The 13,437-nt window shown below is 31.8% G+C and overlaps 2 protein-coding genes across 2 annotated transcripts; one reads left to right on the top strand and one right to left on the bottom strand.

The window, feature by feature from the left end:
• Window positions 1–464: 464 nt before the first annotated feature.
• LOC111690526 lies at window positions 465–10,315 on the bottom strand. Its single transcript, XM_023453027.2, has 22 exons — window positions 10,186–10,315; window positions 9,839–10,115; window positions 9,415–9,776; window positions 9,204–9,351; window positions 8,875–9,139; window positions 8,112–8,817; window positions 7,946–8,031; window positions 7,727–7,854; window positions 7,387–7,664; window positions 6,953–7,231; window positions 6,532–6,887; window positions 5,458–5,461; window positions 5,164–5,404; window positions 3,667–4,022; window positions 3,399–3,546; window positions 2,790–3,051; window positions 2,458–2,726; window positions 2,091–2,380; window positions 1,880–2,026; window positions 1,315–1,809; window positions 970–1,248; window positions 465–894 (listed from the first exon to the last, which is right to left on the bottom strand). The coding sequence occupies exons 2-22, from the start codon at window positions 10,103–10,105 to the stop codon at window positions 531–533; spliced, it is 5,730 nt and encodes a 1,909-aa protein (XP_023308795.2). The 5' UTR covers window positions 10,106–10,115; window positions 10,186–10,315; the 3' UTR covers window positions 465–530.
• Window positions 10,316–11,923: 1,608 nt separating this feature from the next.
• Window positions 11,924–13,072, top strand: LOC111690603 (wnt inhibitor of Dorsal protein). Its single transcript, XM_023453109.2, has one exon. The coding sequence runs from the start codon at window positions 12,050–12,052 to the stop codon at window positions 13,046–13,048; it is 999 nt and encodes a 332-aa protein (XP_023308877.2). The 5' UTR covers window positions 11,924–12,049; the 3' UTR covers window positions 13,049–13,072.
• Window positions 13,073–13,437: the final 365 nt, after the last annotated feature.

Raw genomic sequence — 13,437 nt, 5'->3', positions numbered from 1 at the left:
TTTTTTTCCAAAATTATTTTTTTCGAACAAAACCACATTTAGTAATTGAATGGAATAATTCACATTGTAAACTTTATTTATTTTATTTATTTTGCTTATTTCCAAGAAACACTTTTTTAAAAATAATTATTTAATCACAAGCTTTGCAGCTTTATTAAACTAATACTTCGACATCCTTTTAAGGTAATCTCCAGAAATAAATATGTCCAATTATAAACGTAGCAGGTCCTGTGAAGTTTTGTCACTCGAGCTCAATTAAATAATTTCATAAAAAAAATCAAATTATGATAATACTTTATTTATCAAAAAAATCCTAAATTTCATAAGAGTGTGTAATTTTTACATTCTAAAAAATATAGCTAACCACAATGGCTAAAATTCAAACTCGATTATATTTATAAATTTATAAAATATTCTATTAAAAATCCAATTTTTGTTGTTTTTTTTCTTAAGAAATATTTCTTAAACGTTTCTATTAAAGAATGATTAACAAATTAAAAAATTCATTATATTATAAAATTTGTATTAAGTTATTGTTTGGCCAACCATTGGGTAACTTGATCCAAGTTTGTTTTCATCCAATTGATATTGTACTTAACAGTTTCCAAAGCTTGTTGGCGAGAAGCTGTACCAGCACCAGCCTCAGGATATTTAGCAAAGAAAGCTTCCATCTCTTCCAATTTGGTAGCGGTAGAAAATCGTGCTGTAATAGCTGGAATCATACGACCCAAATAACGTTCATTCAATGTGAAACGATCAACTAAATCCTCCCAATGCTCACGAACAAATTCCCACACAACGGGCTCTCCAACAGGATTGGCAGCAATATTTTGAATACAGTTAAAGTAATCTTGACGACGTACGTAGCTCTCATTTTCAGCCAGGTCAATAAATCTAATGAAATAAAATGTTTAGTCAAATTGAAGATATTACATACACACGTTAATGTTAAAAAATAATTCCAAATACCTTCTTAGCAGCCAGGGAACTTTTACACCAGCCAAACCATACATCAATTTTAATTTTTCACTGGCATCTTGTTCAGTTATAAACAATTTCCATAATTGATCCCATTCTTTCTGTTGGCCAATATTCTGCATGCCATAGTAATAAACAATTTCACGTAAATCTGGATCGGGTTTATTTTCAGGATTAGCCAAGAAATTGGCAAAGCGAGAAGAGGCTTCTTTCAGACAATCGGGCATACCTAATGAACAGGCTGCAGTTAAGATGCTAACTCTCAAGCGACTAAAGAAATCCCAGGATTTAAAAAATCTACAACTTAAAAGCTAAAAATGGAAATATAAAACTTACTTTCTTAAATGGTTATCCTCATCGATAGTCCATGTAACCTCCTGGTAGACTTTGTTAATGAGTCCACGAGCATACTTTAGATAATCCGAATAGGAATCGGTAAATATAAGATTACCCTGTAAAGCTTGTAATTTGGTGGCAGCCACATTCCAGGGGACAAAATCTTTTTCTCTACTTAGATAAGTAGTCATATCGAGAGCAATTTCATAAGAAACTTGATTTGCATCCGCCAATGAGAAGACATCGTTAAGCAAATGAGCACGGTCGGCACTGGCGAGTTTTTCAGGTGAAGCTACTAAATCTTCAATAATTGCATGCCACATTGAATCCTCATAATTGACACGATAAAAGCCCACTTGTCGGCTGTTTAACTTTAACCATTTACTATCGATGGGAACGGACACAGAAACAGAAGAATCATCGTAATTAAACCATTTGCGGCGTACGGTAGCATCATTATCGTGGAAATAGGTCAATGGTATGGTCCATGTGTAGCTAAAAATAAAAATTTAAATTTATCTTTTTCAAAATTATAAATATACAAAAATATATATTATATACACACTTGAATTCAGAGTCATCATAAATATTATTATAATCCTCAATGTTTGAAAAGAAACGTTTTTGGGTCAATTCAAATGTAGTTGGAGATGTACGGACTACATTTATAACGGGCAGACCCATTTGCTCAGTCCATGTGCGCATCATAAATCTGAAATTAAACATATGTATATATTAATTGCTCAGCACTTAATAAATTTTTCTTTAAAACCTACTTGACATCAAAATCTAAACCAGTGTTTGCCACTTCATTAATAAAATCATCGGTAACAGCATTTTTATATTTAAATTTAGTTAAATAGTTTGTAACGGCTTGTTCGAATTTCTCGGTGCCCACACAGTCTTCCAACATACGTATTATAGAGGCACCCTTTTCATAACTGATAGTATCGAAAATTTCGGTAATTTGATCGGGATTTTCGACTGTTTGAACAATGGGATGAGAGGCTACAGAAGAATCGTACTTCATGACACCATGTAAAGCATTCACCAAAAATTGATCGGGCTGAAAGGGAAATGACAAAAAGCAATTCGTTTACAAATAAGTATCTATTACAGAAATTTAATTTTAAACACTCTTACCAAACCCCAATCTTCGTAGACATGATTTATAGCTTTGTATTCCATAAAACGGGCAAATCCTTCATTTAGCCACAAGTCATTCCACCAGTTCATCGTTACCAAATTACCGAACCACATGTGGCCCACCTCGTGGGCGATTACAGCGGCAGTACGCTGTTTGTTCCAAGTGGAACTGAAAGCACGATCGTATAATAGAGCAGTTTCACGATATGTCAATAAGCCCCAATGTTCCATGGCGTTTGAAACAAAGTCGGGTATGGCTGCCATGTCTGGGATATAAAAGTTTCATTAAATATTTTAATGTTAAACATGACTCATTCATATTTATTTACCTAATTTTGGCAAAGGATATTCCACTTTGAAATTTTCAATATAAAATTCCGTAACAGCTACAGCAGTTTTGAGGGCAAAATTTGTCTTTTCCAGTTGATGCTTTGTAGCAAAGATACGTAATTCAAAATCTTCACCATGTGCAGCATTGATTTTCTCAGTTTTTGACTCAAAATCAGAAACGATAAAACATGTCAAATAAGTACTCATTGGAACACTTGATGCAAAATATACTTCAGTATATTGTCCCAAAAATAATGAACTCTAAAAGTAGTTGATAAAAAGTAATAATAATTATAGCCAAATAATAATACAAACTAGTAACACATTAGGTAATAAGACAAATATTAAGTTTAAATAAGGAAATATTAAGATGATTCCAAAAGCCAGTTTCGACAATATTAAAAAAAAAAAAAACAAAAATAACAAGAAACTTTTTCGATGATAAATAAAATTGTTATATAAAAGCTACTAATGACTTTCTTATTTACATATTTATTAAAAATTAAAAAACAGACCATTGGATTCGTGAAATTAATTCAAATTGTTTAAGGCATTTTAGTGCCGCCTTATTATATATATTTTATTACCAGATGTGATAAGTTACATACCTCTTCATTCATGTTTGATAAAGCGTGGTAACCATCACCTGTAGGTCTCACCAAAGTTACATTAAAAGCTGCTTTCAAATTGGGCTCATCGAAACAGGGAAATGCTTGACGAGCATATGTTGGTTGAAATTTTGAAGTAGCAATTTTTCTAAAAAAAAAAATAAAAAATAAAAACAAACATGCATTATTAAAATTTATACATAAAACTACTGCCTATATTATGGCGCTAAAATTAAAAACAATATTTAATTAACAATTAAATACTCACCTCTTCTCATTTTCTGGAGTAGTATACGTACTACTGTACAAACCCACGATCTTATTCAACATATGACCCTCAAAAATAATACCCAAATTGATTTTGGTATTGACCGTCAACGTAGTTTTCAATTTGATCACTAGAAACTCACGCACTTCATCCAAATAGTGCTCTTGCACTTCATAACCGGTTACATAAACATTGTTAATTTTCAGTTTGTTCGAATGCAAAATAATTTCATCAGTTTCTTCCAGCACTTGAATATTTATAACCTCCTGACCGGAAAAGTTGCCGGTGTCGATATCGGGATGCAAATACAAATTGTAGTAAATCGGTTTCAAAGCACTTGGTAAGCGATAATTTATCTGTTGGTTAAAAATTTTTATTATTTTATTGTAAAATTGCTAGAAAACAAAATGGCAAGCAAATCTTAAGATATTGGAAAATAATAACTTTGCTTGTTATGATATAGAAATGGATAAAAATTATTATTTTATCATTATCTATAAAACTAAAATACCTTATCTCAATGAGGGCCTATTAATACTAATAATGAAAAATAATTAAATGGTCAGCACCAGAATAAACATAATACTTAAAATGTAAAAAATATTCCGGTAATACGGAAAGAGATCTGCAAAAGATTCGTCCTTTTATTTTACTCTTAATTCGCTAATTCTAAAGTCATTCTCTTTTAAAAAAATATAATTATTTATGTTTCTTTGGAAGTCATTAAATATAGTTTCCACAGAAGCGAGAAAAAATCTCTTAGTACTACCTTTTAAGTGGCGATAAATGTAATCCTTTAGGAAGTACTTCTGTTTTCTGGATTATCAAATCAAAATTTTTAAAAAATAATCTAATATTAATCTCATCTTGTTTTTAAAAATATTGGAAATTGGATAATAATATAAAACATATAGGATTGTTTGTGTATACAAATATCTCAGTCTTAAATATCCTGATCATTGTATAGTTTAATAACTCGGCATAAATGACATAAATAACAGAGCAAAATCATCAACATTAATATTTTTGAATATATTTGAAATATTTAGTTTTTAGCCTGGGCTAAATATGCTGAATACCTTTCTTTGATAATAAGTTTTTCTGGAATGTTAAACATACTTCTGATATTTAAAAAAGTATACAAGGTGTGGATACCGAACGTATAGAGTTAAAATACATATATACATATATAGGTGCCATTATATGTATAAATTTCAGACAAAGGTGAAAAAGTTGATCCAAAATCTACTAAACATAAATTGTATTTTAGTTATCTTAATTATTTTATCAATTTATTTAGTTTAAAATAAATAAACATTTTTTGACACATTACTGCCTTTCAACCAGTTATAGATTATTATTAATATTTCTCTCTAATCGCAAAATATTTATTAGCCAAAATCGTACAACTGTCATAAAGTCAACTAATTTCAAGGTTTAAATACATTTGCTCTACTTTATACTTAAATTATATACAAAATTATTAATATTACGTACCTTATTATCATCAACTAAATCATTGACATTATCAAGGGTTAAATCACGTTTATGACGAGGCTTAATCTCGCCCAACAATTGAGTTTCCATATAATCCATTTTCTCTTCGGCATCTTGAATGGAGGCAGTTAATTGGGAATGTTGTATGCCTAAAACGACAGTCGATACCCCAAACGCTACAACACCCCAACACAATATTATGTGTAATAATTTTGAATGTGGCAACATTCTGTACAATTTTCTTTTTTAGTGATTTCCCGGAAAAAAATGACCGGTCTTGACGAAAGACCGTACAAAACTATTAAAATCAAATGGTTAAATTTTATTCATTTAACGAATAGGTACTCACCAATTAAAATAGCAATCAAGAAAACAAAAACAAATTATTATTAATAAATTAGTAATCTAAGACGATAGCCCCCAGATAAGACCAAAAGATGATTGAAGTTTCTATCGTTTTTGGCATTTGTGAATTATATACAAAGTTTCATACAAATATACTCGTAATGCTATTTTGTCAATCTAATATTCCAATCAAAAAAATATAATAATATAACCTACTGACGAGTGTCAATTACCAATGGATACTTTATTTAAAGTTTATAAGTAGTAGTATTACAGAGTCATTCTCCCATAATTGTGGAAACAACCTAATAAATCCAAATATCTTATCGCTCATATAATAAATGTGATTATTGGAAACAATATAAGAATAATAATAATTTGATATGTCCTAAATAATTTATTCGACTATATATGTATGTATGTATGTATGTATGTATGTATGTATGTATGTATGTATGTATGTATGTATGTTAAACGATTGTTAATATTTTATTAGCCATAAAGTAAGCAAATTTTATGATCAACTTGAATTTTTCATTAACTTTCGATATTATTGTTTGAATTGAAACGACAGTAATAAATCAACAATTACTACAATTTACACTTGACTAGTCTACTGTAAAGTATTATCTTAAAATCAATTTTATTACAGAATCAAATAAAATTTTGAATATATAGAAATCAATTGAATCAAATTGATTAAGAACTTATCTAAATACTAACCTTTGTTTGCACCAACTTTGGATTCTAAATTGTTGTAAACTATTTGTTCTTAGCTGTTAACAATTCTACATTTTAAATTCTTCTACAGGACAGAATTGTATATTTGTTCCATAAATCATTGGTTGGTCATTTTGAATAATACCATTAAATCGTTTTAATGTTTTGCTCTCCTAATTTTATTCAATAAAGTTGTGGCAAATTCAAAAATGTAATCTTTTTTAATTTATTCAACTATTACAAGAAATTATTTATTTACTTTATTTTTATTAAATACAAAAATAATTTTAAGTGCTTCACTTTACTGCAACCACTCGCGCACCACCGAAAGATTGTTTTCCAACCAGGCAATGTTATTTTTAACATTTTCCAAAGCCCTAACACGAGCAGCTGTACCAGCACCACCATTGGGATATTTAGCAAAGAAATTTTGCATTTCTTCCATTTTAGTTTGGGAAGAGAAACGAGATGTAATAGACGGAATCATATTGCCCAAATTGCGTTCATTAATGGTAAAGCGTTCGACCAATTGGGGCCAATGTTCACGAACGTAATCCCATACTAAGGGTTCTCCAATAGGATTGGCAGCAATATTTTGCAAACATGAGAAATAATCTTGACCGCGTACATTCTTCTCATACCATGCCAGATCAATGTATCTTGAAAAATAAATTAACACAATTATTAGCATTATTAAATTATTAACTTCAAGGTTAACTTTTACCTGCTAAGAATCCAGGGTTCTTGTATAGCTGATAAACCATACATTAACTTGACCTTTTCACTAGCGTCCTTTTCAGTTACAAAAAGTTCCCATACTTGATTCCAAATTTCCTCGTTTCCTAAAGCTAACATGCCATAGTAGTAAACAGTTTCACGAATATCAGGATGGGGACGTACGGAGGGGTTTTCCAACCACTTTGTAAATTGATTGGAGGCTTCAGCTAAACAGGCTGGCAAACCCAATGAACAAGCGGTGCTCAAAATTGTGACACGCAAACGGCTAAAAATAATTAAAACTAACATTAAGATCTAAGAAACTAGTATCGCCAATGGGAACTGTTTTTCACAAATCCCAGATTTTTTTTTTTGGAAAGGTACATAATTAAAAATTTTTTGCATCCAAAATAAACTAAAAAAGGAAACGAATTAACTCACTTCTTCATATGATCTTCGCCGACTGTCCAACCAACACTTTCGTAAATTTGTTCAACCAAATTTCTAGCATAGGCATTGTAGTCCACAAAAGCATCAGTAAACATAAGTTTACGTTTAAGAGATGTCAATTTAGAAGCAGCTACACTCCAGGGTACATATTGATCTTCTTTACTCAAATACTTTGTCATATCTAAAGGCATGTTGTAAGGCAGTTGGGTGGAATCGGCCAACGCAAAGGCATCATTCAACAAACAAGCACGATCACCAATTGAAAAGATCTGGAAATGCAAATACATTAACAATACTATTAAAAGTATTCCTTCATATTTAATTCACTTACATTTGGATCTGCTACCAATTTGTCAGATAAATTTTCCCACATATCGGTTGGATAATTGACACGATAATAACCAACTTGATTATAATTGAATTTAATCCATTCGACAGCACTGGGAAGAGTAATTGTAACTAAAAGATATACAAAAAATTATATTATGAACTCATTAGGGGCACATAAAAACACTAGTGTGCATTAATGGGTGTATGTGACCAGACTTACTTTCGGTATCGTCAAAATAAAACCACGTACGTTGTACTTCTGCGCTAGCACTAGTTTTGTAAGTGATTGGTATGGACCAGGTGTAGCTAATAAAAGAGACATTAATTTAAAATAAAATAAACCTTTGAAATTTTGCGACATATTTCTTGTCAGCAAAGAAACTTACTTAAATGGAGAATCATTATAAATGCCTTCGTAGTCAACGGGATTGGAGAAGAAGCGTTTTTGTGTCAGTTTGTATTGAGTATCGGATATCTTTTTGACTTCTACCACTGGCAAACCCATTTGTTCGGTCCAGGTGCGCATAATGGCCTTGACATCAAAGCCCAAATTCAACTTATCAATTACTGTGAGAAAATCGTCGGTAACAGCGTTTTTATATTTGAATTCTTCCAAATAGTTTGTAACGGCCTTTTGGAAATTATCAGGACCCAAAAAGTCTTCTAACATGCGAATAATCGAAGAGCCCTTTGAATACGTGATTGTGTCAAAGATTTCTGTAATCTGGTCTGGATTTGCAACAGTTTGAACAATAGGATGAGCACCTAGAGTTGCGTCCAAATTCAATACACCATGTAGCGTGTTTACAATAAACTGATCCTGCATATTCCAGTCGGGAAAAGCGGCCTCAATACCTTTGTTTTCAATATAGCTGGCAAAACCTTCACTTAGCCACAAATCATTCCACCACATAAAAGTAACCAAGTTACCAAACCACATATGAGCAAATTCATGGGCAATTACGCCAGCCACTCTTTGGGTGTTAGCCGAAGAGCTGATAGCTTTATCGTATAGTAAAGCAGTTTCACGATAAGTTACCAAACCCCAGTGTTCCATAGCACCCGAAACAAAGTCAGGTATGGCAGCCATATCTATAAAAATTAAAAACGAGATTAGATACAGTTATAGTTGAAATTACCATTGCATACCCAATTTAGGCAAAGGATAGGGAATCTTAAAATATTGAATATAATATTCAATAATCGTTTTTCCTGCGGCCAAGGCAAAATCAACTTTGTTCAGTTGTTCGGGTGTGGCAAAAACACGTAATTCAAATTCTTCACCTATGCCTTTAGTGTCGACTTGGACTGTCTTGTAGAGAAAATCGGAAACAATAAAGCAACTCAAATATGTACTCATTGGAACACTTTGGCTGAAATAGGCCTCGTTGTAAGCACCTTGATTTTTAATTGCCTAATATAGAAAGTAGAATTTATATTTGAATTAAAAACTTTAACAAAAGAAATAATTGAATCACCTCGATATTCATATTGGATAAAGCGTGATAATTTCCAGTATTGGGGTAAACTAATGTTACATTAAATGTTGCCTTTAAGGCGGGTTCGTCAAAACAGGGGAATGCCTGCCTGGCAAATGTGGGTTCAAATTTGGAAGAAGCAATCCATCTAAAAATTTCAATAACATTTTTTTGTTTTATCCTTTATATACAAACAACGTGTCAAACTTACTTTATACTATTATCAGGTTTCAGATACGATGAGGAATACAAACCAATAATTTTATTTTTCATACTGCCTTCAAATATAATGCCCAAAACAAATTTACGAGGTGCCACAATAACATCATTAAGTTCGATGACCAAAAATTCACGAATTGGATCCAAATAAAAAGTTTTTACACTAGTGCCAGAGCCCTCAAGATATACACTCTTAATGGTCATGTATAAGGAGTGTAAGACAATTTTATTGGTATTTTCAGTACAGCTGATGTAAATTTTTTCTTGACCTGAGAAATTGCCAGTCTCTACATCCGGATGTAAGTAAAGATCGTAGGCTGTAGGAAACATAGTTTCAGGCAAACGATAGTTGATCTTTAGAGCAGAAACAAATAGTTAAACGTCAATTGAAAATTATTCAAGCGACTATAACTTACTTTTTCTTCTGGTTCAGGTGTTGGACTTATTTCCGTTGTAGGAGTTTCCTTAGTTGGAGTTTCCGTTGTTGGATTAGTAGTCGGAGAAGCTGTTGATGTTGTCGTGGTAGTAGTTGTCGTCGTCTGAAGAGCTTCCAATTTATCTTTTGCCTCTTGCAATTCATTTTGTAGATTTGATTTTTGTACGGCCAACACTATGGTTGATACTGTGAAAGCAGTTAGGGCCAACCCCAAAAGTATGGGAATAAATTTCGCCGTGATAATCATTGCGGCTGAACTACAAAAAGGAAACGCAATAAATATTTTACAAATCTAGTCAAGTCTTTTCTATTGATTGTGTTACTTACTGTTGTAGTTATTCAGAACAAGAAGACTGTCATCCACCATGTACTAACTACAACTAAATGTGCAAATAAATGGGACTGTTCATGTTTAACTTGGCTAAGCACTTTATCATCGTTTTGAGATTAGAAATCTTAACAACGTTGACGGTTCTGTCGTATAAATCTTCGATTGCTATACTAACGCGCCAATAGCTCATAAAACTAAGAATTTAATCATTGTACAAATAATTTCTACCGAATTCATGCAACTTAATGTACGTTAACACTTTAGATATATTTGTCAATGAAATGTGGCTACAAAACATTTTAGTTTAATTTCAACAAAAGAGTTTTTGATTGATCAAACTTAAAAAATAAAAATATACAAAAAATCATATAAGATCGAGCAGTTGACTTTCCCAATTTTTACATTAAATGTTTCATGAATGTTAACGTAAATGTATATTTCCACGCATTTGATTTAAGTATCAAAAAAATATTCCTTAGTTTGTAGGAGTCCCAAACGATAATGCAAAATTCCTAAATAATATTTCTCAAAACTCCCACTTCATTAGTTGTCCATATGTGCTTGAAATGTTTTGAATTTTTAATAAGATTTTGTGTGGATATTTTTATGTGTATTTTTGTTATTGTTGACTTCTACTACCTGGTTATTCCCTATAGGAAAATGTTTGTAAAATCCAGGCAATATTTTTGTGGGTGGTTGATTGACCACTAAACCCTTTTCCGGTTTCATTTTCAAGCCCTAATTAGAGCTTAGGTATTTTCATTGTGTTAAAACCCAAACAAACAAAACTTTCCATCATTCTACTAAAATCCCGACAAAATATTCCAATTTGAAACAAAAAGTCAAAATTTATTTAATAAAAACATAAATCATGCTCAGCATAACATTTGTAAATTCCATTTTATCAACCAATTCCACTACTGATCTATATAATATGTACAACGACCACGATAGTTAATTTTTATAAAATGTAATTTCTAATTATTTACATAAATTTCAGTATAAGTTGTTTAATTTACATATTGTTCATTATAAAAAATGTTCAAATTTATATTGATTGATTTTATACTTTTAATAAACAGCACTTTAATAAGCAAAATTTCTAATGCATTAAAGGATACTCTAAATAAAAAATCATATAAACAAGTCAAATTGAATTTGATTAAAAATTCCCCCAGGCTAGAAATTCCATGGGAAATAATTTAATAATTTGTACTTACCCACCGATTAATTAACCCCATAAATTCCCTATCAGAATTGTCACTCGTCAGGTAGTTTTTAAAGGCCTCTCAATTACTACTACGTAATTTTTTTAAATAATAGTATTATCCAAACTCGTGGTTATCTGTTTATTGTTTGTTTTTGTTATTGTCAACATTTCCCTGTTCTTACAAAATCACTGTAAACATTTTAGGGTTAATCCCCTCACAAATAAAATCCTGGCGCTTTTGATTTTCAACAATGACAAATTTACATTCGGAAAACCCACATTATGAATGAAATTTACGAAAATATTAATTCAAGATTTTCATGGGCAATTTTTGGCGCGTGGGAAAATTCTCTTACGACTACCTGGGCTGCTGTTTATAAGCTATGGGTTTCTCAGTATGTATTGGGACTTTTGCTTGACAAAGATTTCCAACAAAAGTAAAATAAAATTTCCGGTTTCAGAGGCCAGTTTTCCCCAATTTGTGGGAAGAATATCCTGAATTATAATATTGATAATAAGAAAATCTGAAAATCTACCTGAAGACTATAAAGAGAGTTGAAAACTTATTGGCAGACAACATTCATTACTCATCGCTCAGTGTGAAAACATCATTTTGAGATAAAAAGACAATAAGATTTTTAAACGCTAAAATGAACAATTCAATTGTGGGTATTATTGTGACCTTAGGTTGCTTAACTGTTGTATTAGGTCATGTACAACTGCTGGATCAGCTGAACTACTTTGCTAGCCAAAGTCAATATGCTGCTCAAGTATATTCAAAACTACAAGTACCCTTCTCTTTGGAAAACATTATGGCCAGTAGTTTGGAGACTGCAATGGAAACTTGCCGAAATAGTTTTAAATGGGAACGTTGGAATTGCCCCAGATCGGACTTCTTTCTAAGAAGAACATCGAAATCTTTATCATTGGATCGTGAAGACTCATATGTCAATGCCATAACTACAGCTGCTGTCTTGTACTCCATCACCAAAAATTGCTCCAGTGGCATTATTGCCGGATGTGGAAGTTGTTCGGATAGTCCCTATAGCTCCCAATGTTCAGACAATCCAAAGGCAGCAGAACAAATGTTAAAGCAACATACCAATATAGCTTTCATGGACGAATTCTATGATAAAATATGGAAACACAACTACAAGGCCATCACCAACTTGTTGGAGAAATCACTAATCAAACAATGCGGTTGTGCTGTTTTGGGTTCCAATGGTTTGTGTGCCAAAGAAGTGTGCCTACAAGTACTCAAACCGTTTGAAGATATCGCTGCCGATATACGTCAGATGTACGAAGAAGGACTCCAACTTAACAATACTCCCGAAAACTCACGCATTATGTGGGACAATATTCCTTTGGATGCTTTAGTTTATATGAAGGATTCACCAAACTACTGCGAACCCGACGCTATGCCCCATTGGAATGGCATGCGCGGTCGTCAGTGCTCTACCGGTTCAAATGGTGAAAATCTATCGGAAGAAGATCGTACACGTTGCCGCTATCTTTGCCGCGAATGTGGTTATACAGTGCGTCCAAAAAACATCGTCACCGAAAGTCGTTGTAATTGTAAATTTACATGGGGCTTCCAAGTTCAATGCGAGATGTGTGTAACAGTTCAAAGACAATATTACTGTTATTAATATAATAAACCTGTCTTTAACATCGCTGGACGAAAAGCTGAAATTGTCGTAAACCTAATTAATAGTTGATATTAAGAAGCAATATTTATAGGAATACTAAATAATTTATATTAAATAAAAAAATTAAAATTGAAAAGAAATCATTGTTTTTAATTGATCGAAACACTCTTAATCGATTTCTTATCGCTAGTATGTCAAAAATTGACTGATATGAATTTATGATAAATTTAATTTATCAAATCATAAAATGCTGGGAGTTTTTCAAGTGTTAGAAACTGATTGTGGAGTGTAAATAGTTAAGAAGAATATGTATGTATGTATGTATGTATGTATGTATGTATGTATGTATGTATGTATGTATGTATGTATGTATAACATATTTTCCAACT

Source organism: Lucilia cuprina, chromosome 4 (genome assembly GCF_022045245.1).
Source record: "Lucilia cuprina isolate Lc7/37 chromosome 4, ASM2204524v1, whole genome shotgun sequence".
NCBI lineage: Eukaryota > Metazoa > Arthropoda > Insecta > Diptera > Calliphoridae > Lucilia > Lucilia cuprina.
Note: the sequence above shows the minus strand (reverse complement) of the source record. Positions and strands in the feature narration are given on the sequence as shown.

What these genes read in the sequence shown, in the direction of transcription:
- LOC111690526 (XM_023453027.2), bottom strand. Translation starts at nt 10,105, where the DNA reads ATGATTATCACGGCGAAATTTATTCCCATACTTTTGGGGTTGGCCCTA. An exon ending in TTATTTTGACGATACCGAAA is followed by an intron (nt 7,855 to 7,945) that starts GTAAGTCTGGTC and finishes TATATCTTTTAG; the next exon opens with TTACAATTACTCTTCCCAGT. An exon ending in GGCGAAGATCATATGAAGAA is followed by an intron (nt 7,232 to 7,386) that starts GTGAGTTAATTC and finishes AATTATTTTTAG; the next exon opens with CCGTTTGCGTGTCACAATTT.
- LOC111690603 (XM_023453109.2), top strand. Translation starts at nt 12,050, where the DNA reads ATGAACAATTCAATTGTGGGTATTATTGTGACCTTAGGTTGCTTAACT.